The sequence below is a fragment of the Delphinapterus leucas genome, chromosome 17 (assembly GCF_059928025.1).
Source record: "Delphinapterus leucas isolate spDelLeu-1000000601 "Yukka" chromosome 17, BTC_Dleu_Yukka2, whole genome shotgun sequence".
Taxonomy (NCBI): Eukaryota; Metazoa; Chordata; class Mammalia; order Artiodactyla; family Monodontidae; genus Delphinapterus; species Delphinapterus leucas.
The window spans coordinates 18636771-18664531 of record NC_143145.1 but is presented as its reverse complement, the minus strand read 5'-3'; the positions used below and the strand labels follow the sequence as shown (position 1 = coordinate 18664531).

Sequence of the window (27761 nt, the reverse complement as noted above, 5' to 3'; positions counted from 1 at the left end):
TATATTGCTCTATGCAGATCACAAATGACTGTGATGACCCTATGTACACTGACTTTGAAAAATTTGTTTTACTAAGTTGAGAGGTAGATAAATGTATCTCATGGATGTGGATTTTTTTGCATTTTTTTCCATTTTAAATGACGAATCTTTGACTTTCGAATCATTTATTTTAGTCCTTTTTAATTTATAGTTAACAATTATTACAATATGGATATTCAAGGAATAAAGCAGAGATGTCTATGACCGTTGGGAGTGTTGACCAGGCAGGTGGAGGGGTTATGAGAGGGAGTATAGCACTCGACCCTTTAACATTATCTAAAACCTGCCTCTTTTGACAAGAATCTTTAGGGCCAATAATATGGTGATTCTAGTGTCAAGAACAGAATATCGGTGACATGTGTTCTTTTATTACCAAGGCTTAGACAGTTTTTGCCCACTTGGATTTAATGTCGATCTGAATTATTTTGGTGGAAGGGAAACTTTAAAATGATGCTAAAAAGACACTAAGCTTCACCAGGAAAGAGAAAAATAAAAAAGACAGGAATACCAGTTCACACCCAATAGATTAGCAAAGTTTTTAAAGTCTGATAATACTACATATTAGTGAGCATGTGGGGAGACAGAAACATTCGTGTAAACTGGTGTGTCAATTGGTACAGCTGCCTTGGAGAATAATTGGAAATATTTCATCAAGTTAAAGATATATACAAATTTTTAGGTATATATCGTTGAGAAATATCCTTCAAGGACTTTTCAATGCAGGCACTTGGTCAGAACAAAATATTGCAAACAACTGCCATGTTCATCAAGAGAATAGAAAATAATGGCATATTTATACAAAAGAATCTCATAAGGGAATTAAATAATATGAGCTCTGTCCCTGTGTTTCAACATGGCTAAATCTTGAAACCTAATATTGCCAGGGAAAAAACTGTAAAAATATTACACTGAATGGCCCATTTATGCACATTGTTAAACATACTGAACCATATATTGCTTATAGATATATTTGTATGCATGCAGAAGTAAAAAAAATGTATCAGTGAGACACACTTCAACATTAGGGTAGAGGTGGTGAGAAAGAGTTTGTTTTATTTGACTGTATGGTGCTTTTAAAAATAAGATCTGCTGTGCATATAACAAAATGTTGATATTTATTAAATTTGGGCAGTGGGTGCATCAGGGAATATTACGTTGTTTTCTCTACCTTTATATTATATACATTGAGATATTTCAAAATTAAACATTTTAATTTGACCATACCACTGACAGTTGTATGACAGGGCACAGTCTATGAAGATATTTTTCCTCTTTCCAAAACAAAAATAAAACCATTCCTGTCACACAGGTGTCACACAGTTGTCACACACTGATAATGTTGGCTAGTTTGACTGACCCCCAGGGTCAGAAAAGTCATCCCCAAATCAAGAAGCAAATTGCCAATTTGAGCATCAAGGTGGGTTGATCTCTTTGGACTCCTGGAAGGACTCCAATCCAAGTGGACAAGCCCCTCTGTTGAATGGGGCCACACTGGTCTGGCTCCATAGGCTTTGCAGCAAAAACTGGGCATCCAGTCAGAGGACTGGTGAGAATTAGCTAAGGGGTGAAAGATGCCCACTTGGCATCCCACTCTCAGCATGCTGCCTGGAACTTACTCTCTTTGTAGAGAACATTTCTGATTCATCTCCACCCATGCTCTTCTGGGGACCAAATATTTGACACTGTTACTCTGGCTGCAGCTGCCACTGGTCCAGATGTAAAGAGTTACCCTAAAAGAGCACTCATGGTACACTCAGTTTTATATGGTTTCATAGCTCCTGGTTCTAATATAAAAAAACATGAGACAATGAAAAAAATTATGGCTTGAAACCTGTTTGATGAAGGGTTTGTGAGGAGGCAGAGTCTTATTACATAAAGTCTCACCTGTATTCAGCTGCGCTCTGATCAGCATGAATAATACACATTGGCAAACGATCTGATAATGTGTGTTCTTTTCAGATGAAAATTGGAGAGACCCACACGGATATTGAGCTGAGTGCGTTGTTGCCCAATACGGAATACACAGTCACAGTTTATGCTATGTTTGGAGAAGAGGCCAGCGACCCTGTTACAGGACAAGAAACAACATGTGAGTGGTTCAGTCACCCAGATGAAATGCTGTAATAAAAGCCCAAACAAATATGGGGATTCTGAATTAGAAATACTGGTTTAGGTTGAAACCTCGTAAGAGCTAATTGTAACGTAAGAAAATGTCTAATTGATTTAGGGGAAGGAAGTGCATTTCTTCTCGTCTTGTTGTTATTGAGTCACATGGATTCTAGAACTGAACTGTGGCATCCTCTAGATGATGGCACCAGTGTCCTTGTCTAAATCCAAATGCTAGAGCAGAATATGGGGGGAAAATGTGGGCTTTGGAATCAGAGCAGCCAAGATGTGAATCCCAGCTAAAGTCATATTTTGGGTGGGTGAAAATGGGCAAGTGATGAAGCATTATTGAGCCTGTGAAAGGAGGAACAATAACCTTATAGCGTGTGGTTGATAGAGATTAAATACAGTAATACAAATGAAAGTTATTAACACACAGTTACTCAATATTTTTTTTACTCCCACTCATACCAAAATTCACACTTTTTCTGAAAATCTTTGATGTCCTCCTGATCTCAGACTATTATTATTATAATTAGTTTTAAAAAATTGAGTAAAAATTGTATTGGCAAGTCTAATTTGGGTAAATGTAGGGAGTTCATAATATTTTTAAGAGTTGTAGTTATCTATTTGAAAATGTGATATAGAGAAAATGCTACCCCGCCAAACTAACAATGTTTCGTCACCTACGATTAAAAATAGGGGTCTATTCATTGTGTTTTGGATAAGAAAGGGCAAGGAGATGGGGTCTCTCACATCACTCTGAGCCTGGAAGGAGGTGAATAGCACGATTTCTACTGTGCTTTTGTCTTGAAGATTCTACTTGAGAAACATACAAAGAAATTTAATGATAAGGAAATTTTCTCCCACATCCATTCTCTGTTAGTCGAGGCTGTGTTGTCTTGCTCTTCAGAGGAAGACCGGTGTAATTAAAACAACAAACCACAAAACTGGGAGAGCCCAAGAAAGAAGGAGAAAAGAAATAAGTCAGGAAGCATCTAATATATCACTTAAGTCAATTTTGGGACTCTGTAGATTTGGAAGGAAAACTTTTCCCAACCACCCATCTCTCTATTTCACTCAGAATACTCTTTTGTTTATTCAGGTTTCCCCCACCCTTTAAAAGTAGTGTTCCCATGAAACCTTTCGCAAGCCAAATGACATAAAGCAAAGAAGCAATTAATTTTAGGACACATCTTGCTAATGGATGCACAAAATAAATCAAGATAAAGCACAGATGCTCACAGACAGAGTTCAAAGCTGTGGCGGCTTGATACTGAGATGCTGCGTGTAGTTTCCAGGGGAAGGAGCTTGGCGGGGCCGCTCTTGCTGCCTGGGGTGCACGCTGTCTCCATAACGGTTTGCTGCAAAGCAAAGCCTGAATGCTATTTTTGCTTTTGCCTTTTTTTATAAGAGCAAAAATCCTCTTTAGATTTCTTTCAGTCAGTGAAACCTTGAGTTAGGTACTAATGTTGGTCCTTTGCAAGAGCAAAGTGGCCTAAATTGAACTTTCAGAAAGCGGATACTTGTAGTTTTAAAAAGTGTCCGTGACTCTTTCCCATTAGTAGTTGATTTTTTTAAAAGTCCTAGAAATGATATCCTGGCTACCTGTTCCTGAGACTGACACTTTTATGCACTGAGGAAACTAGACATTGTTCCACTATACTGCCAAGAGTAACTGAACTCCAGAAAAGTTTAGAGCTAAGTGTGCACAGCACTTAAAGTGTAGAGAGTCACCAAGTCCTATAGGTTCTTTATTGCCATATTATCGGTACATATTGAATTAATGAAAGGGTTAGCTTTTGGGGTGAGGAAACATCATGCTTATGGCTACAGCTGACAATTGTCATGATTTATCTCCTAGTTTGTTATTCTGCTGGTTCTGTCGGCACAGGCTCTCAAATCAATTGATCGATTGCCTGGGTTAAATTCAAACTGCTCTTCTGCTTCTACTAACTGTGACCTTGGCCAAGTTACCTCAGTTTCATGATCTGTATAATGGGGCTAATTGTAACTCTATCCTTGCTGTCTAAAGTAAGGATTTAATGAGATAACGTGTTACATCTCAGGCTCATGGAAAGCCTGCAGTCAATCTTAACAATTGTTTTTTACTGTAAACCTGTAAAAGCTCACGAAGCCCTCAAAGATTATTGACAAATTTTATCTGTTGACTCAGAAAGGGGTCCTTCAAGAAGTGCAAAAAGCTTTGGAACTGGTAGTCAGGAATCTGCAGAAATATTAACACCTCTTTAAATACTTTTAAAGCCACAGCAAAGTGTTTATTTTTATCTAGTCTCCCAAAGCCAGCGGGATGTATCCAGGGCGAGACTCCTACTCGTTGATTCAAGAAATATTTATTGAGAACTTGCGATACTGGGGATAAAGAGGGGAACAAAATTAAACCAAATTCTGCAGTCCCCTGAGATTATAGTATATTCAAAGAGAAAGACAAGAGACCCATAAACGTGCAATAAAAAAAAAAAAAAAAAAAAGAATCCGGGAAGGGAGTTAGGTAGTATTGAGGTGGAAGGATTATTTTACATAAGGTGATCATGGAAAGCTTCACTGAGAAGGGGACACATGTTCAGAAACCTGAATCTTGGATGACTCCAAGGTTTTTGGCCTGAGCAATGGGAGGCATGGAGTTTTCATTTGTTCAGAGAAAGAGACTGAGAGAGAAGACTGGGAGAGGTGGCAGGAGTCAGTGGTCCGGGTTTGGACATGTTAAGGTGGAAATGCCTAATAGATACTCATGTGGAGATGGCAGAGGGGAAACGATTTCACGTTGGGAAACTGTGGATCGGAGTAGACTGACTTTGCCAGGATCCGATGACAGTTGAATGCAACAGCTAAGATCTAATTTCAGGTGTCCTGGTTTTTGATCCATTCGTTTTTTTAATTTGTATCAGCCTATAATAATAGCTTTGACTAGAAAAGAAAGGCACAGAGGATTTACCTAAACCTCATGTATTTCTAAGAATGTGTAATTGTTTGCTGCTATTCATGCTCTACAAGGAAAACTTTTTTTCTTTGTTGATGTGTTAATGTTTTTTGTTATCAGTTATTATCTGGGTGAAATTTTTCATATGTAAGTAGTTCAGAAGTCAGAGGTGCTGTGTTTTGGGAGTCTTTTTTACATGTATGTTATTTAAAATTGCGTTTACTGCAAAGTGCCCTTTACTGCACTGAACTCCAGAAAAATTTTATTTTTCGTTTACTGCAAAGTGCCCTTAAGTCCACCCAGAAACCTGAGAATCTCCAGTGTTGGCTCTAACAGTGCTCGGTTAGCCTGGGACCCAACTTCAAGAAAGATCAGTGGTTATCGGATTGTATATAACAACGCCGATGGGACTGAAATCAATGAGGTAAGCTGTGGAACAGGATGTGCGTTTTTCCAGTGGTTTGGTCTTAGTTTTTTATGGCTATGTGACCGATCATCCCAAAACACAGTGGCTCAAAGCAGTACTAATTATTTATTTTCTCTTGCTGTTTCTGTGGGTCAGGAATTGGAGTTGGGTGTGTAGTTCTGGCTTGGGAATCACTCTTGAGACTGTAGCCAGGTAGTGGCTGGAGCTGATGTCATCACAGCAACTTCCATGTTCATGTCTGGCACCTGATCTGGAAAGACTGGACCAGCTGGGAGTTGGAGCGGCTCTCTGTATCTCTAAGTAGATTCTTCACGTGATCCCTTCAGCATGACAGCTTTAGGGGAGCTGGACTTTTTACCTGCTGGCTCAGGAGTCCCCAGACATGTATCCAGCGAGACAGAGAGAGTGCTGGGTGAAAGCTGTATCACCTTTTGTTACCTAGCATCAAAAGTCAGAAATATCACCTCCACCACACTCCATAGGTAGGAGATGCCACAAGTCCCTGCATGGATTCAAGATGGGGAGAACAGTGCCAACCTATGGTGGGAGGCAAGTGGGATGGGAGATAGGTATTGACACAGCCATCTTTGGAAAATACAGTCTGCCCCAGCGAATAGGGATAAGGAAGTATATATCTTCACACAAGTAGTAAACTAGAAATATCAGTGTTTTTCAGGTTATCCCTCTGCTTTTTAGTAAACCGGCATTTGAAAGACCCTAGTTCAATGAGCTTACATTGAAAACTGAATCATTCAGGTTTTGTGTAGGAAGATACTTTCAAATAAGAACTTATTGAAACCCATGAAGATACAGTATTTTGCACTCAGTGACGAGTACTCTTCAGAAATTCTCTCCTTGGAAATATATTTTCGCAGGCTAGATAGCAAAGTTATTTTTATTTTTTTTTCCTTATCTTGGTCCAAGAAGCTAAGACAGCAAGGGAAATAGGTTGGATTACATGATTTCTATTTTCTGACCAAATAAAGCAAATATTTTCATATGCAGAGACAAACTTTTTCCTACAAGTAAATCCAAGCAATATTTTGCGGAATGTGCCATCATACGGGACACTAGGCAATGAATGGACCATAACTGCACATTTGCTAACAGCACAGAAATACTGTTCAACATCTTTCATTAAATCTTCAAAAATCCTGAGGGCAAATAATTCTGACAAAGCTGGAATCTTTAGACTAGCTGCTTTGCTTTTGAAGATGAGATCCTGGAGTAGAAAAAGAAGGAAGTCTAAAGCACCGAGCTATCGGTGTCTCTTTGTTATCACCGAGAAATAAACTACTTTCCCAAGGGTTGCAAATTCAGCCGTGTAGGAAGGTTATGCAGATAATGTAAATGAGTGCAGAAATTGTCACACCTGCAAAGAAATACAGTCTCACCTGTTTTTCTTGAAATATGAAGCTACCTTAGGTTATATTTCATATTTCCATTTTGGGGGCATGTAGAAGAAATTCTCTACTGAAAGACAACAATAAATGACAACGGACAATGGGTTACAGTGACACGGATGCTGGGTGTGGTGGGGACTACCCTGCCGGGGAGTTTGTACATGTTCATCCAAGAAGCAGCCGTTGTCAGCTCCTGAAGACGGTTGCTGCACAGAAATCTAGCCAGGAGCTGCCAGGTCTTGTTCCCCTTGACTATGTGACCAAGGATTTTTATTTCTATGTGAAACTTGCCAATTTTAAAATGTTGACTCATTGAACAATTAAAATAACAGGGCTTCCCTGGTGGCGCAGTGGTTGAGAGTCCGCCTGCCGATGCAGGGGACACGGGTTTGTGCCCCGGTCCTGGAAGATCCCACATGTAGCGGAGCGGCTGGGCCCATGAGCCATGGTCGCTGAGCCTGCGCGTCCGGAGTCTGTGCTCCGCAATGGGAGAGGCCATAGCAGTGAGAGGCCTGCGTACCGCAAAAAACAAAAACAAAAACAAAAAAAACATAACAACCGTATTCACTAGCATATTTTTTCACTGCAAAATATTCTTAGTTGGTGATAATTTTTCATGAAACAAAAATAAATTGTCATATATATGTAAATATGAGTTATATAAATATATTTATATATTTTTATTGAGGTGTAATTGACATATAACATAATATTAGTTTCAGGTATACAACATGATGATTTAATATTTGTATTCATTGTGAAATGATCATAATAGGTCTAGTTAACATCCAGTTAAAAAAATATATAGCTGTTCTGGCCTCTCATGGCATTTTACGTTATTTGCCTTTATAAATAATGACCCCAGACTAATAATATATTTGTTAAGAAATACATGTGCTTTTTTGCAGTGTTTTTCAATCTTGGGAGTGCCTTTGGCACTTGCTATTTCTAATTTGTATTGTGCTGGGAAATTAGAAAGCTATGTTTGATAAAAACTGAATTTAAAATATGAGTAAATAGACCACGAATAAAAATCTGAGAACATTTTATTTGAGTAAAATGCATAAACAATGTGTAGATTTTGTAACATTTCCATTTTGACTGGTGTGTGTGTTTTTAATTCTTAATTTTTAACCATGCAATTGAGACTAAAGGTTGCTGGATAAGTGTCTTATATATGTCAAATATTACTTTACCTAGTTTTGGAATATATGATTTTAAGGGTGAATATTCCTACCATATTTTGCTTTACTTCTATTAATTTAAGCTTTTATTTAAAGATAATGCTACAATTGGATTTTTAGGAAATTCCCAAAATATTCTGGAATGAATTTCAAAATATCCCAACTAAAATCTACTTACTACATAACATGTAATTGATTGTAAAAGCTTGTTTTCAACTCAATTCCTATTTCTCTGCTTCACTTCCTCCCATCTTCCCTCCTTCACTTCCTCTTCCTCCTCTGTGTCTTTTCTGCATGACCCCTGTCCCTAACTTTTGGAGACCAAAAAAAAAAATAAAACAGAGCACTTAAACAAATGCTGCTGCTACTGATGGTGGTGATGGTGATGAGATGATGACGATGGTGATGGTGATGATGATGGCAGCTAACACACATTGAGTGCTAATCCTGAGACAGCCTCTGAGGTTTTTACAGAGAGCACCTTGTGCAAATTTTATAGAAAAAAATGTTGCCAAAGCCTGACCTGTCAAACTGCAGAAAGAAGTCATCTCAGATAGCATGTACTGTGAAAAGATTTGGGGAAATGTGCAAACATGATGGAGAACTAAAGTGCTGCCATTTGAGCTTTAGAAATGAAAGGCCACAGTTTCTAGACTCTGAGAGACAAGTCCAGTCCCCTACAGTAGTGACTCAACAACAGAGCCCAGAGCAGAGCCCGAGTCCCTCATTCCTCATCAAGGATTCTCTTCATCCATCCTAGAATAGGCTGAAGTGAAGTTTTTGCTAGATAGTCCGAAAAATTTTTCTCAAAAATTGTTGCATAACAATGAATCATAGTCATTTGTTACCATTTTCCCAAATTGTTCTCTTACATCTTAAAAGTACTACCAATAAAATGAGTTCCAGAACTTAATCTAAAACATAATATGATAACAAGTAAAAATAAATGATACCTAGAAGTTTTCATTTGATGAAATAAAATGATCAATAATTAATGCATAAAATATGGTCTGTTCAGCATCAAATAAAATGTTTTTAATAAACTAGATCTTTTCAACAGAGATATATATATCTGTTGAAAAAAATATATAAATATATATATTCAATATATAATGTTCAAAATGCATATGCTTTCACATATTTATATGTGTGTGTGTATATATATGTATATATATATATATACACATATATAAGTATACCAAGGCCTAACTGTTCATTCCAGTTAATAGTTTTATGTCTCCAGGAAAGTTGGTTAAGGTCTTTGAGCCTCAGGTTCCTCATTTGTAAAACAGTCATTATAAATACCTAGTGTTTGACGGGGGATAAGGAGGCTAAATAAAACAATGAATGTAAGGTCCTTGGCACATTATAAGTGCTCAGTAAATCTTAGCCATTATGATTCAAAACAACAGAAAGCAACAGGAAATATAGTTTAGAAGAACATCTTGAAATATTTTAAGTATTTGTCTTCTCTGTGAGTTTAAATAATGGAGCCATACTGTCAACAGTATTTACAAACAGAGAATTTAGAGTGTGAAACACTTGTGTTTAAGTTTTGGGAACTAGCTAGCTTTCTCTTGGGCAAGTTCCTTAACTTTTCGGAGTCTCATTTTTCCCATCTTCCACTTAGGGGTAATAACGAGCTACCTTACAATGTTGTGGTAAGGATGTAAGTACAACTAATGCATGTAAAGCATGAGATAATACCCAGACCAGAGTAAACATTAAATGCTAAGAATTACCCATAATATTATCAGGCCTAGATTCAGAAGAAGATAATACATATTTTCAATTAACTCTTGCTATGTAACCAACACCCTGGCTTAAATAACACCCATGATTATGTAACTTGGGCAGGCTCAGCAGGGTCAGCTTGTCTCTGCTCTATGCGGTTTCAGCTAAGGTGACTCTTACATTCATCTGGGAACTTGACTGGGCTGGAACTTCCAAGATGACTTCAATCCATGTCTGGGGTGGCTGAAAAGGCTGGGGTTGGCTGGTCCTCTCTAGCAGAGTGGCTCAGAGTTCCAGAAACATGAAAAGGGAAACTCCGTCCCCCAGGGCTGGCAGTCTTTTTTTTTGACCTAAGGTCAATTCCTTCAAGATGTCTATGGTTTCTGGATTAACGCTTTGCTCAGATGAGCCCCCTCCCTTTTTTTTTAAATCTCTTGTAAAATGGATCTTTGGTGTTTCCATCTCAGTTTTCATTTATGTATTCTATTCACTCAAAAATATATATATAATTCAACATACAGTAGCAAAGAAACTAAACAAGGTCCTGACCTCAAGGGGCTTACACTCTATGCAGGAAGTAATAAACATCTTCTACTAGGAAATAAAATAATTTCAGGCTGGGATGGGTGCTGGGGGAAAACAAACAAAGGCAATGTTAGAGAATCACCCTACTGAGATACGTAGAAAAATGAACACCCCCATGAGGAGGTGAAATATAAGTACAGTCCTGACAGACGGTGAAGCCCTAATTTTGAAAAGAGCCAAGGAAATAGGGTCTCAGACAGAATGAATTGCATGTGCAAAGTCCCTGAGGTGGGAAAGACATGGAAAGAAAGTTGGTGTGTCTGACCAGGGATTTCTCTTTTTATGTGAAACTTACCAATCAAAAAATGTTGACTCTGGGAGGGAGATGCAAGAGGGAGGAGATACGGGAATATATGTATATGTATAGCTGATTCACTTTGTTATAAAGCAGAAACTAACACACCATTGTAAAGCAATTATACTCCAATAAAGATGTTAAAAAAAAAAAATGTTGACTCATTGAAGAACCAAACAAACAGCAACTGTGCTCACCTTCTCCTGCATGGTTGCTCATCTATTTAACTCCTACAGAAGTTATTGTGCATGTCTGGCTACTCCTAGCAAATCCGGCTATAAACATTACATTTATTTGTATTAGCATTGCAAATTTTGTGTACTTCACTTTCTATATCTTTAATGAATGGAAATAATATTGGTTGCAAGTATGTCATGAGAATTAACTGACAGGTATTCTATTTACCTGTTGTAAGACAGATATTCTTAGAACTTAAGGTTGTAAGATTAGAAATGTGAGTATCTAAATGGTTTTATAATTTAGTATCTCTTTTGCAGTACTTACAGCTCTGCTGCCAGCCAAGTGAACTGCAGACAATAAAATGGCTTCTGTTTCCTATATTTATTTATTTATATTTTTAACATCTTTATTGGAGTATAATTGCTTTACAGTGGTGTGTTAGTTTCTGCTTTATAACAAAGTGAATCAGCTATACATATACATATGTTCCCATATCTCTTCCCTCTTGCATCTCCCTCCCTCCCACCCTCCCTATCCCACCCCTCCAGGCGGTCACCACAAAGCACTGAGCTGATCTCCCTGTGCTATGGGGCTGCTTCCCACTAGCTGTCTACCTTACGTTTGGTAGTGTATATATGTCCATGCCTCTCTCGCGCTTTGTCACAGCTTACCCTTCCCGCTCCCCATATCCTCAAGTCCATTCTCTAGTAGGTCTGTGTCTTTATTCCTGTCTTACCCCTAGGTTCTTCATGACATTTTTTTTTCTTAAATTCCATATATGTGTGTTAGCATACGGTATTTGTCTCTCTCTTTCTGACTTACTTCACTCTGTATGACAAACTCTAGGTCTATCCACCTCATTACAAATAGCTCAATTTCGTTTCTTTTTATGGCTGAGTAATATTCCATTGTATATATGTGCCACATCTTCTTTATCCATTCATCCGATGATGGACACTTAGGTTGTTTCCATCTCCAGGCTATTGTAAATAGAGCTGCAGTGAACATTTTGGTACATGACTCTTTTTGAATTATGGTTTTCTCAGGGTATATGCCCAGTAGTGGGATTGCTGGGTCATATGGTAGTTCTATTTGTAGTTTTTTAAGGAACCTCCATACTGTTCTCCATAGTGACTGTATGAATTTACATTCCCACCAACAGTGCAAGAGGGTTCCCTTTTCTCCACACCCTCTCCAGCATTTATTGTTTCTAGATTTTTTGATGATGGCCATTCTGACTGGTGTGAGATGATATCTCATTGTAGTTTTGATTTGCCTTTCTCTAATGATTAATGATGTTGAGCATTCTTTCATGTGTTTGTTGGCAGTCTGTATATCTTCTTTGGAGAAATGTCTATTTAGGTCTTCTGCCCATTTTTGGATTGGGTTTTTTGTTATTTTGTTATTGAGCTGCATGAGCTGCTTGTAAATTTTGGAGATTAATCCTTTGTCAGTTGCTTCATCTGCAAATATTTTCTCCCATTCTGAGGGTTGTCTTTTGGTCTTGTTTATGGTTTCCTTTGCTGTGCAAAAGCTTTTAAGTTTCATTAGGTCCCATTTGTTTATTTTTGTTTTTATTTCCATTTCTCTAGGAGGTGGGTCAAAAAGGATCTTGCTGTGATTTATGTCATAGAATGTTGTGCCTATGGTATAGCTATTATGACTTCTTTCTTTTGCAGGTTGAAGTTGATCCTATTACTACGTTCCCTCTGAAGGGCTTGACACCCGTCACCGAGTATACTGTTGCCATTTTCTCCATCTATGATGAAGGACAGTCGGAGCCTCTGACTGGAATTTTTACCACAGGTAAGCCTTATTATGGTTTGAAAAGTTTCCAAGAGTAACTGTATGGAAACCAGAAGCTGGAGCAGCTTCTTCAATTGTGATTTTGAAGAGATTGCATTTTAATATTTGTTTACTTCATAGTATTATTACCCAATGAACAATTAGGTGAGTAGAATGCCTACTGGCTAATTATGTTCTTTCAAAGGAAGGGAAAGAGGGACAGGACCATCTTAAGTTCAAAGGTCTCAGTTAAATAAAAGTGTGCATTGTTTCTTCCTGATCTCACACTGTTTCTTTTGTTCTATCAACATAAAATTTTCACATTTCTTCCACTGATATATGTGTATATTAAGTTGAACTTCCAAAATTAGAGCTCTCCAACAGTTTTTGACCTACAAAAAATGATGGTTTCATACCATTTAACCTAATACATCAATCTATAGCCAATAATTATTTTCATGAAGCTTGCAGTATTAATACAACAATATGGGATATTTTAAATACTAAAATAAAAAATAAAGCATGAATGCATTATTTTTCTTTTCTATATATACCTTGTAGTCAATAAATATAACTTCTTTTTGCCTCCTGGTAGAAAAATTCTATTGTTTGCTTTCTGGACCTATCATGAATTGCACTTGGAAACAAATTTAGTGCTGTATTGAGATGAGAAGGTAATTTGGAGAGAGATGAGAAATAAGCTGGACTGAGAAATAATCTTCACAGAAAAAAGTTCAGTAATTTTGCAAAATCTCGCAAGGGCTAACTGTAGTTGGAATTCTCATGGTATCCTGTCAAAGAGTTTTAAAATCTCTGATTTCATATAATAAAAATCAATGATTGACAATTCATTTTCGGTGTAATTAGATGTTATGGTCTCTGTTGTACATCCCAGAAGTGTTTAAGCAGTGAAATAATGGATGTCTGATAAATTATACTTCACTTCTGATGGCAGCCACATATACAAGATTAAAAGGATGAACGTTCTTCTCTAGGATTTAACTTGTTACTAGAGGGTGATTTAGGCACCAACGTGAATAAAGCTAAAAGTGACATTTCTCAGGCCTCTAGGGCATCATTTTGTTAATTTCTTCAAAATACTTGGAAAATAGTATCTTTGTAAAGTAATGAATATAGCAGTCTTATTTTTTTTATAGTTAATGAAAAGGGCCAAATAGAGAATCTAAGAGTTCTGGAAATTCCAGGAAAACTGTAAAAATTTGCTGTGTCCCTGGTCTTCCTAACTTATTCTGTGGGTAAATGCTGGAAACAGAAACATAAGCCCACACTGGACTAATTGGCGCTGCTTTCCCTGCTTCCATGTGCTTTCCTAAAACAAGAGATTCACCAGAGAGTCTTCTCTACCTGTGGCCCTGGGGAGCTGCTTGAGTTATGGTTTTCTTCCCTTCTCAGTTCCCTAACAAAATCTCCCTCCCTGGCTTACAGAGGAAGTTCCCGCCCAGCAATACTTGGAAATTGATGAGGTGACAACAGAGAGTTTTAGAGTGACCTGGCATCCCCTCTCAGTTGATGAAGGGCAACACAAGTTGATGTGGATTCCAGTCTACGGTGGGAAGACTGAAGAAGTGAGTTGTCTGAGGCTGAAAATTAATCCAGGGCGTTTTATCTGGAAGTGAATGCCCACTGCTGCATTTGAGTTGGTCTTTGTTTTAAGACAGATTGAGAATCCCAAAAGTAATTAATACTTTCCATGACCTGGAGTTTTACAAATGTCAAATCATATGACTTTTGTAAAATTAAAATGCATTTTTGCTAGGGCTTTAGTTATATATGTTATGGATTTCCAGATTCTTTGATAGTCATAAATGAAATTTTTAAAAACTTCAAAAAAGGCCCCTTTTGCAATATTAATCGTTTATTTGCTGAGAGATTTGAAAAGAAAGAAGTCTCTGGTTTGACTTTAAAATTGAATTCAGTGGCCCTGAAGTTGTTTATGCTTAGTCACTTATTGCTTATGCTCGGGATAACATCTTACCATTTTATTATTTTTTCTTAACTTTTTCCTATGTTATTCAAGTAAACCCAGTTACTAAGCACCAAATACTTTTCAGGTTGTCCTAAAAGAAGACCAAGACTCATATGTTATTGAAGGCCTGGAACCTGGCACTGAATATGAAGTTTCCCTGTTGGCTGTACTGGATGGTGGAAGTGAGACTGAGGTGGTGACTGCCGTTGGGACCACACGTAAGTCTTGGTCAGGCCAAGATGGACTTCACAAGCTCCGACCATTTATTCTGACATACTCTTCACGCCACCAGGTTCCCTGCACATCAGCCTCATTCCTGGCTGCAGAGGCTTTGTCCCTAGAACTCTTCATACATCTTTACCTTTAATGAAAGCAATATGTGGAGCATCTTATTAGACTCCTAGTCTATCATCACCTAAAGGCAGGGACCATATCTGTCTTGTTCACCATTATGTCCCCAACACTTAGCACAGTTCTTGGCATATTTTAACTGTGCAATGAATATTTGTTGAATGGAGGAATGGATGGATGGATGGATGGGTGGATAAATGGATGGATAAATGGATGGATAAATGGATGGATGGATGGATAGATGAAATAAGTTATAAATGAGCAAACAAATTAGGGCAAAAATGTCCAAGAGTTTCTGGAATTTCCCAAGTTGATCTTGGTTCCAAGAATCCACAAAATTCACTTGCTGATTCATTTGTCCCTTCATTTTTTAAGTATGAGGTATTAACCACATATTAAATTGTCTTTGATTGGGTTCCCTGGAGCCAGATTCTGAAGTAGAAAATTGCATCCAGAAGGTTTATTGAAGAGTGTAGTTGGGAGATACATCTGTAAGGAAATAGGACTTAGGGAGAAGCTAAAACAGAGCCCTCAGCTAATTCTATTAGAAATTCTGGACCTGGTATGACCCTTCTGAGTGGTCCCAAGTTGAGTCAAAGGGGCTGGGCCTTTCTATCCCTGCATCCCCAGTGATTGGAGGCAGGCCATCCGCTGACAGAGTCTGCAACCCCAGGCAAGGCAGTTACCAGAGCTCTGAGCCATTGGCAGCTGTACTCCAGAAGCTGCTGGATGAGTATGTTGATGAAGAGGGCATCTAGGCGGATCACCACACAGCAGCTCCATCCACTGGTTGCCCAGGGTGGATACAAGAAATAGCAGATGCACTTCTTATTGTCTTCCTTGCTGGTCCTATTTGGCAGCCCCTTTACAACTTGATCTATAGCACTGTTTAATTTCCTTTCCTCTCCATGGTTATGCCCCATTTCAAAGTAACTGGGAGGTTTCACAATTTTATAGATGTAATTCAAGTGTTTATATGAAGGCTGGTATCTGTGATTAGAAACTAACTTCTTTGGGTTTGTTTCCTTATCTGTGGAATAGATACAATGTCTGCCTTACAACTCACTTCTCTCTTGCAACCGTGGTCAAGGTTGTTGTGAGAAACAAGTGACATAGGTGAACTTTTCTTTGAAAACTATAAAGTGATATACATAAATGTATAGAGTTATCATCATTACAGAATTTTAAAGTGAGGAATATTTTTTTAGTTGACAGTGTTTGGACAGAACTGCCTACGACCGAAGCACCTACCAGGCCTGTGACATCAGGTAAGGACAAATAGAAGCCTGTTTACCCATAAGAAAAGTTTGATTTAAACCGAATTTATATTATCCCAGTTTTATTTGATTTATATGATTGATTAGGAACAGGGCATACCAGTTCAAATTTCACTCCCCTCAGAGCTCTCAACCTCTTCTTATCCCTAAATGCTAATTGGTCTTCTCGTCTACTAATCAATATCACTGTGGTACTCTCTATTTTTCCCATCTTTGTTTTGAATTCCCATCTAATCTTTTAGAGGACGTTAGTATCCAGCCCCAGGAGTCTCTGCCCTACTCTTGGTCTCAGTGCCTTCTCCTATTGCTTTCTGTTGAGAATTATTCATATCATAGTTTCCATGCATTTCTGTGGGTAACTGAGCCGTGGCTGGTGTATTGGTGTTCCTACATCAGCTATTTTCTCTCTCAGCTTAACTCTCCCCTCCATTATAATATACCTCCCAACTAGTTGTCACAGTCAACTAGATTAAACAAGTTTGTTGATATTTATTTCTTGACCTAAAACCTTTCAGTGAATCTCCAATACCATTCATTTATTCATTCGTTCACTGATTCATTCATTCTTCAGTTAACCTTTACTGAGCCCTTCTTTATGACCCCACATCTCTTAATCATAACATACAAGATGCTTCGTGACTGGGTTCTGCTTCCCTTCCTGGCCTCAACCATATGTTTCATGCTTTTCCCATATCCTCCTGCCATCTAGAACTCCTAACCCTGAAGGTGAGATGTTGCATTCTGTACCTACAGCCTAGTAGGTAAAGCTTTGCCTGATAAATGTCACTCTCCTGTCTCCTCTGTGACACTTTCACTATCTTTGTCGACTGTAGATCATTGTATGTCTTAAAGGCCTAACCAGTCTGACATACAGGAAAAGCTCAATGAATGTTTGCTGAATGAATGAATAAATGAATGAAGAGAAGAAAGAGTCCATGGAGATGGACAGAATGAAAGGAAGTTGGCACAAGAGGGAGAAGAAACAATGGGACAAATGAGAGAGCAGTCACTTTGGGAGATGAAAAGGAACGTGTCAGAGAAAACGAGTGAAGGAGTGTGGACAGATCTCAGAGAAAGGATGAAATCCGTGTGGCCTGAGTGGATAGAGGCAGCCCTGGTGGGAGATTTGTGCTTTGAGTGACAAGTGTTAAAACAGAAATGGGGGAGCAGGTGATGGGATGTGTGTTGGATGCTAGATTGCACGCCGAGGTTGACCACATTTGGTCCCTCACGCCCACTTCTCCAGCTCAGCCCTAATGTGAAGTTCTCACAGTCGTGCTCCTCTTTGGGCTCCCTTTCTGGTTTCCTAGTCTAAGTGCTGCTCCCCAGTTCCCCTTCCTAGTGTATATACAGAGCTGGTGGTTTGAGGGATCCATGATCTCACCTTGAGATCTCTTAAGCCCATATTTGTTTGCTACCAGTAGGTATCATGGCTCTCTATTAACTAAAGCTGAGTTGTTCTCGCTTCACCTGGGTCTACATGGTAGAGATACATTAAATGATACTTGTTGTCATGTCCACAAATCATCTCTGTAGCTCATTTTGAAATACGACGGATGAAAAGTTCCTTAAATACTTGGTTGTGTTTGTTCCAGTTTTCCGCACAGGAGTCAGAAACCTGGTCGTAGGTGATGAAACCACTTCTAGCCTGCGGGTAAAATGGGACATTTCAGACAGCAGTGTGCAGCAGTTCAGGGTGACCTACCTGACTGCTCAAGGGGACCCTGCCGAAGAAGTGGTAGGAACGGTCTGTATAAATACAGCTGACTAGCAACTCCACAAGTTTCCTGACTAACCAGGCTAACGAGACTATTTCCTGAGATTAACGCAAGCTTTACTGCCCGTTTCTTCATTTCTCTGGAAACTCATGTTTTTGCTTGATCCAAACTTAACAACTGGTCTCCTGATGACTTTCTGTCTCCGAAACGTGCTCCGCATACAACCTGCTTTAAATTGATAAAGCATCTGAACCTTCTTTACCGCTTTGCTTCTGTTGCCTTGACAACTTGTTAGAGCACAAAAATGGGGTCATAAATAGTCCATTATACACTTGTCTGTGTGTGTGGGTATACGTGTGTGTGTGTGTGAGTGTGTATACTTTTGATATGTAAATTTTTAATATATAAACTTCTTTTATTTATTTATTTATTTTGGTTGTGTTGCATCTTCGTTGCTGCACACGGGCTTTCTCTAGTTGCGGTGAGCAGGGGCTACTCTTTGTTGCAGTGCACAGGGCTTCTCATTGCGGTGACTTCTCTTGTTGTGGCTCATGGGCTCTAGGCATATGGGCTCAGTAGTTGTGGCACTTGGGCTTAGCTTTTCTGTGGCATGTGGGGTCTTCCCGGACCAGGGATTGCACCCGTTTCCCCTGCATTGGCAGGCGGATTCTTAACCACTGCAGCACCAGGGAAGTCCAATATATAAAATTCTATATATATATATACACATATATAACTTTTTTGCCCTTGGGAATCTGATTAAAAGTTTTTAAATGAAGCATAACTCAAAGGTCTTCTTTATGCAGTTGAAGTGTTCCTAATGAAATGCCATCCATTAACAAATAGTTGTATTTTTCACTGACATTCACTCTCTTTGAGCAGATTTATAGTCATTTCTAATGTATTCTTAATCATAAGTGTCTCCCTGTGGGATTTAGATTTTTATGTGTTGAGTTTTCTTTAAGTTGTTTCATCTATATTTGTTTTTCTCTATTGAAAACCTGGGTAGACTCTTTTTTATTAAGAAATAAAGTGTTTTTATTTTTTAAAATTAAAAAAAAATTATACAGTTTTTAAAGGTTAGTTTCCATTTACAGCTATTACAAAATATTGGCTATATTCCCCATTTTGTATAATATATCCTTGAGCCTATCTTACACCCAATAGTTTGTGCCTCTAACTCCCCACCTCCCCACCTCTCCCCACTGGTAACTACCAGTTTGTTCTCTATATCTGTGAGTCTGCTTCTTTTTTGTTTTATTCACTAGTTTGTTGTAATTTTTAGATTCTACATATAAGTGATATTATACAGTATTTGTCTTTCTTTGCCTGACTTATTTCACTTAGCATAATGCCCTCCAAGTCCATCCAAGCTGTCACAAATGGCAAGATTTCATTCTTTTTTATGGCTGAGTAATATTCCATTCTGTATATGTACCACATTTTATTTATCCATTCATTTGTTGATGGATGCTTAGGTTGTTTCCATATCTTGGCAATTGTAGGTAGTGCTGCTGTCAACATTGTGGTGCATGTATCTTTTTGAATTAGTGTTTTTGGAAAACTTGGGTACAGTCTTAATTGTGGCCTTCCCATGTTTTCTTTATTTACACCATACCATTCCTTTTACTCTAGAACCTGAAAATTGTTTCCTAGGCACACTTCCCATCAGACCCAATAACTCTGGTTTGTATCCAAGAGAAATTTTTCCTTTTAGTTATGAAATATGCTTTATTTAGCTTCATTAGTTGCATTTCTTTCCCTCTGCTGCATTATATTTGTGACACTCTAGGAAAGAAATCTCCACATACATTATTGTTCAAGAATAGCATTATTGTGCTCGCTTCGGCAGCACATATATACTAAAATTGAAACGATACAGAGAAGATCAGCATGGCCCCTGCGCAAGGATGACACGCAAATTCGTGAAGCGTTCCATATTTAAAAAAAAAAAAAGAAAAAAGAATAGCATTATTATCCTTTCTTCATTTTCCTTAATTATAAAGCCTTTGGTGGCAAATTATTTGTATCTGTATGATATCAATACATAAACAATGGTTTGAGCTCAAGAGTCTCTCAGGAAAGTACTTAATTTCAAGCTGATGGATGAATCATTGTAGAACACAACGATAACACAATGGACAGTAACCACGTCCACTGTGAATAAGCAGAAGGTCCATGAAATCGGTCTGGGAGTACTTTTGGAAAATTAATGGACACTTGAACAAAATAGGTTGAATTATAAATTCACTCGGATCATAGATTTCAAATAATCCATGATTGGAAAATTCAAGAAAATTAAAATTGTGCTTAGCCGTGGTAACTAAAGACCTAATTTGGATGTTTTACTTTCCCTGTTATTGCCCTCATATTTCAACTTAGTCCCTAAAATGAAACCCATAAAAACTTCCCAGAGTGAGAGTTTTGTTTTGGTTTTTGTTTCTACTCTTACCAAGAAACACATTAAGCTTCTTGCTAAATTATTCCCGCTAATTTGGAATGAGTTACAGTTTAATCTTGTGCATGCACTTACAAGCTATGCAAGGTAAAATAATAATAATATTTACTTTGGATTATCTCTAGATAATTTTCCCTTTGCTAGTTTCTTTCATTTCACACTGTTTATTTTGAAACAAACTTGGACACCTAGATGAAGAAGAAAAGATCAAAAGTCTTCAACACACATGTGCCCCAGTTAAACAAACCCTTAATAAAAATGAAAAATATTGATAACTTTGATGGTGATTATTTACTGTGCAGAAATATTTTTGCTACACAGAAGAAAGTACTTTAGAATTCTTTAACTCTCAAGCCCCTATAGTGAATTCCAATGAAATTGGATTTGTTCACTCTTAATTTACAGGCATATTTTCAGGGACTCACCTGAGGAGTAATTGAGAATTTATATCTCAGTGTCTTATGAAATGTTACTACTATGTAAATGTAACGTATTATTATTACTGAAGACAGAAAGTGCATGCATCTAGATTTAGGTTATAGAACCAACATAGGTCAGGAACTTGAAGATCTATATTCACTCCCACACAGCAAATGCATATCTTTAAATATTTTCTTTTTTTTGTTTTTTTATTGAAGTATAATTGATTTACAATGTGTTAATTTCTGCTGTACAACAAAGTGATTCAGTTATACATATATATAATATATACATTCTTTTTTTAAATATTCTTATCCATTATGGTTTATCATCCCAGTGCTATACAGTAGGACCTTGTTGTTTATCCATTATGTATATAATAGCTTCACCTGCTAACCCCAATCCCCCACTCGACCCTTCCCCCAACCCCTTCCCCTTGGCAACCACCAGTCTGTTCTCAATGTCTGTGACTCTGTTTCTGTTCTGTAGACAGGTTCAACCAAATGAATATCTTAAAATAATGATGCAGGCAGGGAAAGACAGATGGCTAAACCATATTACAAAAGTGAGAAAAGAAATGTCTGGATAAGAGAAATGCCTCTTACCATCTTTCCAAATTTTCCTTAACTATAAAAGCTGATTAAATTTACCTGAGGAAATGATAAGCTAAAGTATTGAAGTTAGAGAATAGTATAGGTATATTGTAAACCAAAGTCAGGCTTTAATATATATAAAGCAAGGGGAATTAAATTTACTTTTCCAATTGAGGTTAAGTGAAGTATTTCTTTATTTTCTAAGTATAATCAAATCTACCAAATATTCCCAATAAAAAGCTTTTGAACTCTTAGAAAGTAAAACCCCCTGTCAAATATTTCATAAGGATTGACTTTCAACTCTGCTCAGAAATATGGAGATGTAGCAATGACATTGCCCTGAATTTTGTTGTCAGGGGAGGGAGGTCTCACATGTCTTAATCTGTGAAAGGCCAATCAGGTTTCCAGGCTTTTCTAGAACCTACATGTAAAAATCTAAAACCATGTCCTGAATTCTGAGTTGCAAGAAATGTTCTAGAGTAGGGAAACTCAGAATGTGGCTCAGTCTCTTACAAGATAAGTTCAGGTATTAAGATTAAGCTTAGAAACGTTTGTAGCAATCTGACATTGCTGGAACATCCGAGAATATGACCGTATTTTCTGGCGATTTTGTTTTACTGTATTTTGTAAAAATATTGGTCGTCAGGGACTGAGATTAAAACATAACGGCACTAGCCCTACCTAGTCTTTCACCATACAAGGCATGAAAATCACTGTCTAGAAACAGAACTTTCTAAGACAGGAACAAACTGAGATGTGGGGAATCCTATTTCTACTGTGGAAACAGCTTGCTGGATGGGATCCAGGTTGCTCTGAAGAGCTCTGGACAGTAATGGAGCTAGACATGAAGTTGCATTTCTGAAAAAATTAAAAACATGAAGTTCACTGGTTAGATTTGCACCTCATTTACCCATAAGCATCTTTTATAGAATTGTTTTCTCAGCAAAACCACCATCTGCTATGACCTGTAGCATCTGTTTTTAGTGGACACCTATCTTTTTTTAAAAAATTTTATTGGAGTATAGTTGATTTACACTGTTGTGTTAGTTTCAGGTGTACAGCAAAGTGATTCAATTATACATATATATATATTCATTCTTTTTTAGATTCTTTTCCCATATAGGTTATTACAGAATGTTAAGTAGAGTTCCCTGTGCTATACAGTAAGTCCTTGTTGGTTGTCTATTTTATATATAGTAGTGTGTGTATGTTAATCTCAAGCTCGTAATTTATCCCTTCCCCGCCGCATGTTTCCCCTTTGGTAACCATAAGTTTGTTTTCGAAATCTGTGAGTGTTTCTATTTTGTAAATAGGTTCATTTATATCATTAAAAAAAATTAGATTCCACATATAAGTTATATCATATAATATTTGTCTTTCTCTGTCTGACTTCACTTAGTCTGATAATCTCTAGGTCCATCTATGTTGCTGCAAATGGCATTATTTCCTTCTTTTTTATGGTTGAGTAATATTCCATTATATATATGTACCGCATCCTCTTTATCCATTCTTCTTTCGATGGACATTTAGGTTGCTTCCATGTCCTTGCTATGGTAAATAGTGCTGCAATGAACATTGGAGTGCATGTATCTTTTTGAATTATGGTTTTATCTGGATATATGCCAAGGAGTGGGATTGCTGGATCATATGGTAGCTCTATTTTTAGTTTTTGAAGAAACCCCTATACTGTTCTCCATAGTGGTTGAACCAATTTACATTCCCAATAACACTTTGGGAGGGTTCCCTTTTCTCCGCACCCTCTCCAGCACTTATTATTAGTAGACATCTTGATGATGGCCATTCTGACAGGTGTGAGGTGATACCTTATTGTAGTTTTGATTTGCATTTCTCTAATAATCAGTGATGTTGAGCCTCTTTTTATGTGCTATTCAGCCATCTGTATGTCTTTTTTTGGAGAAGTGTATATTTAGATCTTCTAAGTGGGCACCTATCTTTACCTTGCTTTGTGCAAACAAGCAGAGGTCAAGTAGAAGGAACTTTGAATGCCCAAGAGGAGGTTTACATTTTATTCTTGGGAATCAGTATCATTAGGATAAAGAGGTTTGCTAGAGCAGTCAAGTGGAGTAGAGGGCAGTGATTTAAAAAAGGCTCGGGAAGGCTTCCGTGGTGGCGCAGTGGTTGAGAGTCTGCCTGCTGATGCAGGGGACACGGGTTCGTGCCCCAGTCCGGGAAGATCCCACATGCCGCGGAGCGGCTGGGCCCGTGAGCCATGGCCGCTGAGCCTGCGCGTCCGGAGCCTGTGCTCCGCAACGGGAGAGGCCACAGCAATGAGAGGCCCGCGTACTGCAAAAAAAAAAAAAAAAAAGGCTCAGGCCAGATATTCAGGATTTCAATATGGCTTTTTTTTTTTTTTTTAACCCAATAGCTATGTGGGTCTCAGTTTCCCCATCTGTAAAATGAGAGTAATCATACTTCTTACCTCAAAAGGTTGTGGTGAAGAGTAACTGAATTACTACATTAGAATACTTAGAGTAGTACTTGGCAGATAATAGCAGCTAGCTAAATGAGGGCTGTTATTATGAACCACAGCAACTACTACCTGGCAAGCAAAAATGAGCCCTCCGGAATGGTCCCATTGCTTTTCAGTACCCTACAGGCTAAACTTGATTGGTTCCAAGGCCGTGTGCTTCTCAGTTTGAGGGATGACCTTATATAAGGAACACCATCATGGGTGGTTTGCTAGGCAGACAGCTCGGAACAAATGCCTAGGCTCTGGGCTCCAGAGGGTTATATTGAAAAGAAATGCCCTAAAGGAAGCTGCATGGATAGGCTAAGACAAGACAGGGCAACCACAGTTCTTTCTTTACAAGTTCTTAATGCCAGGGTTATCTAACTCATTTTAGAATAAAACAGAGCTCCTTTTATAAAATCTCCCTGCCAGGACTACATCAGTACCATCCGGTGTATTTCAATGTCATTTCACATGAGGAGAAAATCATATTACTCTAATATAAATCACTTAATTCAGACTTCCTTTTTCATATTAAAAAAAAAAAACAACCTGCTTTTAGAGCTTAGCAATATCTTAGCAACAGCTGCTTCTGAGTTCAACTCGAGGCTTTCGAGGGCTTTTTCCATGATTTATAGGTTCCTTCCCTCATCCAGAAGCAGACAGCATGCCCTTTGCCTGCTGGCATTTTACCCAGCTCTTGAATCCAAAAGCATCTCCAGCTGTCCCAGTCTTGTGACTCCCTTAAATGCGTTTGGGTCAGTTCTTACAACCTAGCATTTTTTCCAACCATGATTAAGTCTTTTAAATGGCCCAGAGATGTGCCAGCATCGAACTGCTGAAGCCTAGGCAGAAAGTTTTGTGGTTTTAGTATTGAGAACATGTGGCTTTTCTGGTCCACATGCTCTTTTAGAGATGCCAGGATTCGCACTGCTGAGCCACATGGAACATTGCACTGATGCTCGAGCGGTGTCCACCTCATCGCTGCATTTTATTTTATGCAGCCTTTAGAGTCAGAGGAATGGTGATTTCAGATTGAGGAAGACATCTCCTTTCAGAAATAAAAAAGCTGCGACATTGTTTAGTGTCATTGGTAAATATCTTTCAACTCGGAAATCTTGGATTTAATGTGTGGTAATGTTCTTGGCTAGCATCCACCCTTTTCTAAAATACTGGGATTAGATGATCTCTGAAAGGGAAAGAATGGAAGGCTGAATTTTCAAAAGGATTTCAAGTAGAATCCAATGTGATATGCGGGCTAGATTATAGAATGAACACTCCTAAGCCATAAACACCTGCTTTCCAAAAGGAAGATTATTCTCTCTTCTGGCTGCTTTACAAATACTGAACAGATGTTGAGAGAAGACTACCCCTTAGGGCTTAAGAGCTTCAAATTTAAGCCTTCCGTATTAGTGATTAGAAACTAAGGGGTGTTCTGAGGGGAATTTCAGAGAGAAATGCTTTTGCATGAATGCCCTTCTTTCTTATCATCACCCCCCAAGCACATCTCCTTGCTTCTAATTATTTCAGCGTGCCTACAGTCCCACCGCGTTAGTAGAGCAGCAGGGATGAAAGTCTTAACTAAGACCGCGGTCCTTTGCTTTTCTCTTCAGGTTATGGTGCCTGGAAGCCAGAACAATCTCCTTCTGAAGAATCTGCTTTCCGATACTGAATACAAAGTCACAGTGACTCCCATTTACGATGATGGAGAAGGGGTCAGTGTCTCTGCCCCTGGAAAAACCTGTGAGTGAAGCTTTCCCCCTGTGGTCACTAGCTGACTAATTAGGTGAAAATGCTTGTCCTGTGTAATGCAACCCACCCAGGTAGCCGCAGTGCAGCACGGTGAAAAGAGCAAAAATGATTTGGAGAGAGAAAATCCGTTTGAATTCTGTCTTCACACATTCAAGCTACGTGACTTTGAGCAAGTTGTTTCACTGATCTGGGCTTCCGTTTTCTTGTCTCTAAAACCTAAGACTTAAAATACAACTACATCTTGCTCCTCCAGCGTCTGATTCATCCCAAGTCCTGCTGAGTCTCTAAAATACATTCTACGTGCCTATCCACTTTCTCTTCATCTAACTGCTCCATCCCCAATCCAAGCCACACTCTCCCACTGGAATGAGTCTTCCTGCTTCCATTCTTGGATCCTTTATTCTCGTCACAGCAGCCTGAGAAGCTTTTTAAAACATGAATGATCTCATGTCACACCTTCATTTCAAGCCACCCAACAGCTTCCCATTGTACTCGGGATAAAATCTAACGTCCTTCCCAGGCCCTCCAAGGCCCTAGGTGACCTGGACCCTACTCTTTGATCTCCTCTCCTGACAATTCCCTCAGCCATACCTCCTTTCCTGCTCTTCACTGGACTTTTTAAGCTTGTTTCTGCCTTAGAACCTATGCACTAGCCATTCCTTCCGTAGGAAATATCCTTTCCCAGATGTTTGCCTTTCTGGCTTTTTCTTGTCATTTTGGTCTCAGCTCAATGTCACCTGCTCAGGCTTTTCTGACCACTCATGCAAAGTAGCTCCCACCCTTTCTGATATCATCTTGGGTTGTTTTTGTTATCGTTTTGTTTTTTGTTTTTGGTCATGTCATAGCCCTATTTGCTATCTGATACTTCCTTGCTTACTCATATATTTGTTCACTGTCTGTCTCCCATTCCTGGAGAGCAGCATCATAAGTGCCCAGGACCTCACCTGTACTGTCATCTCTGCATATACCAAGCTCCTACAGTGCTGTGTGGCACAGAGAAGCAGCGCAGCATGTGTGTTGTAGATGTCTTGGTCATGATGATCAAGTGAGAAGCATGCATGAAAACACATGGTCAAAGCACCACAGAGTCTAAGTTGTCTTCATTACTGTTGTGATGGTACTTGCATGAAGATGACCCCAGAACCTGGTGGCTTAAAACAGCAACCATTTTATTGTATTGCTTGATTTTGTGGGTCAGGATATTAGGCAAGCCTTGCTGGAAAATCCTTCCATTTCACATAGTATTGACCACAGTTACCTGGTGGCTGGGTTGGTCTGGAGGGCCCAAAACAACTTTACCCACATGCCTGGCCTCTTGGTGGAGATGCCCAGAGGCTGGGCCCCTTCGTGTCATTTTAGCATGTTTCCATGTGGTCTTTCCAGCAAGATAGTCATGGTTTTTACATGATGACTCAGGACTATAAGAGCAAGAGTTCCAAGAGGTGGAAAGTGGAAACTGTCAGGACAGTTAAGGACTATGCTTGGAACTAGTACAATGTCGTTTCTGCTGTCGTCTGTTGGTCAAGGTGGTCATAGAACCCAATTCAAAGAGAGCATCATACCTTCTACCTCTCAATGGGAGGAAGGTCAAAAAACCTGTGCTGATCTTCAATCTACCACAGTTACTAAGCCAGTATGTGTGATTAGGTGCAGAATGGTAGCAAGGGCTGAATTCTCTACCTGGGCACCTAAGTATGGATTTTTTAATTAAGTATAAAAGTTATTAAAATTCTGTAGCTGCAAAACCCAAAGTCCTGACTCTGCTCAGCTGAGCAAATGGGTATTAGCTCCTCCTTCAACAGTATTTGGCATCTCCCCCTCCTCCCCGAGCCCATGCTATGAGGGCCTCTGTCCACACTCACACCAAGCTTGCTAAATATCATCCAGATCAGAGTATTAGGAGCCACATGAGCTGCTACGGTTATTTCCTTAGGGGTCATGTAGAAGGAGAGAAGGAAAGGGAAGAGCAGAGCAGTGGGACAGCACCAAGCTCTTCATTTCACTTTTCCCATATGTTGGCATATTGATTTGATCAGCATATTGGCATTTCTAGCAT

The 27761-nt window shown here is 38.7% G+C and overlaps 1 protein-coding gene and 1 non-coding gene across 5 annotated transcripts in view; both read left to right on the top strand.

Moving 5' to 3' along the window:
- Positions 1-27761, top strand: part of COL14A1 (collagen type XIV alpha 1 chain) — a 230376-nt gene that overhangs the window by 69453 nt on the left and 133162 nt on the right. For 3 of the 4 annotated variants that reach the window (XM_089898775.1, XM_089898774.1, XM_022555619.3), the window contains exons 12-19: positions 1999-2128; positions 5371-5510; positions 12574-12700; positions 14126-14265; positions 14752-14884; positions 16226-16285; positions 17890-18041; positions 25567-25696. In XM_089898775.1, coding sequence (XP_089754901.1) covers positions 1999-2128; positions 5371-5510; positions 12574-12700; positions 14126-14265; positions 14752-14884; positions 16226-16285; positions 17890-18041; positions 25567-25696 — 1012 coding nt within the window. The remainder of the gene's footprint in view (positions 1-1998; positions 2129-5370; positions 5511-12573; positions 12701-14125; positions 14266-14751; positions 14885-16225; positions 16286-17889; positions 18042-25566; positions 25697-27761) is intronic. The other variant, XM_089898773.1, reaches the window with a different exon arrangement.
- Positions 19849-19957, top strand: LOC115804008 (U6 spliceosomal RNA). The gene has a single exon (XR_004024811.1). It is a non-coding gene; the product is annotated as a U6 spliceosomal RNA (small nuclear RNA).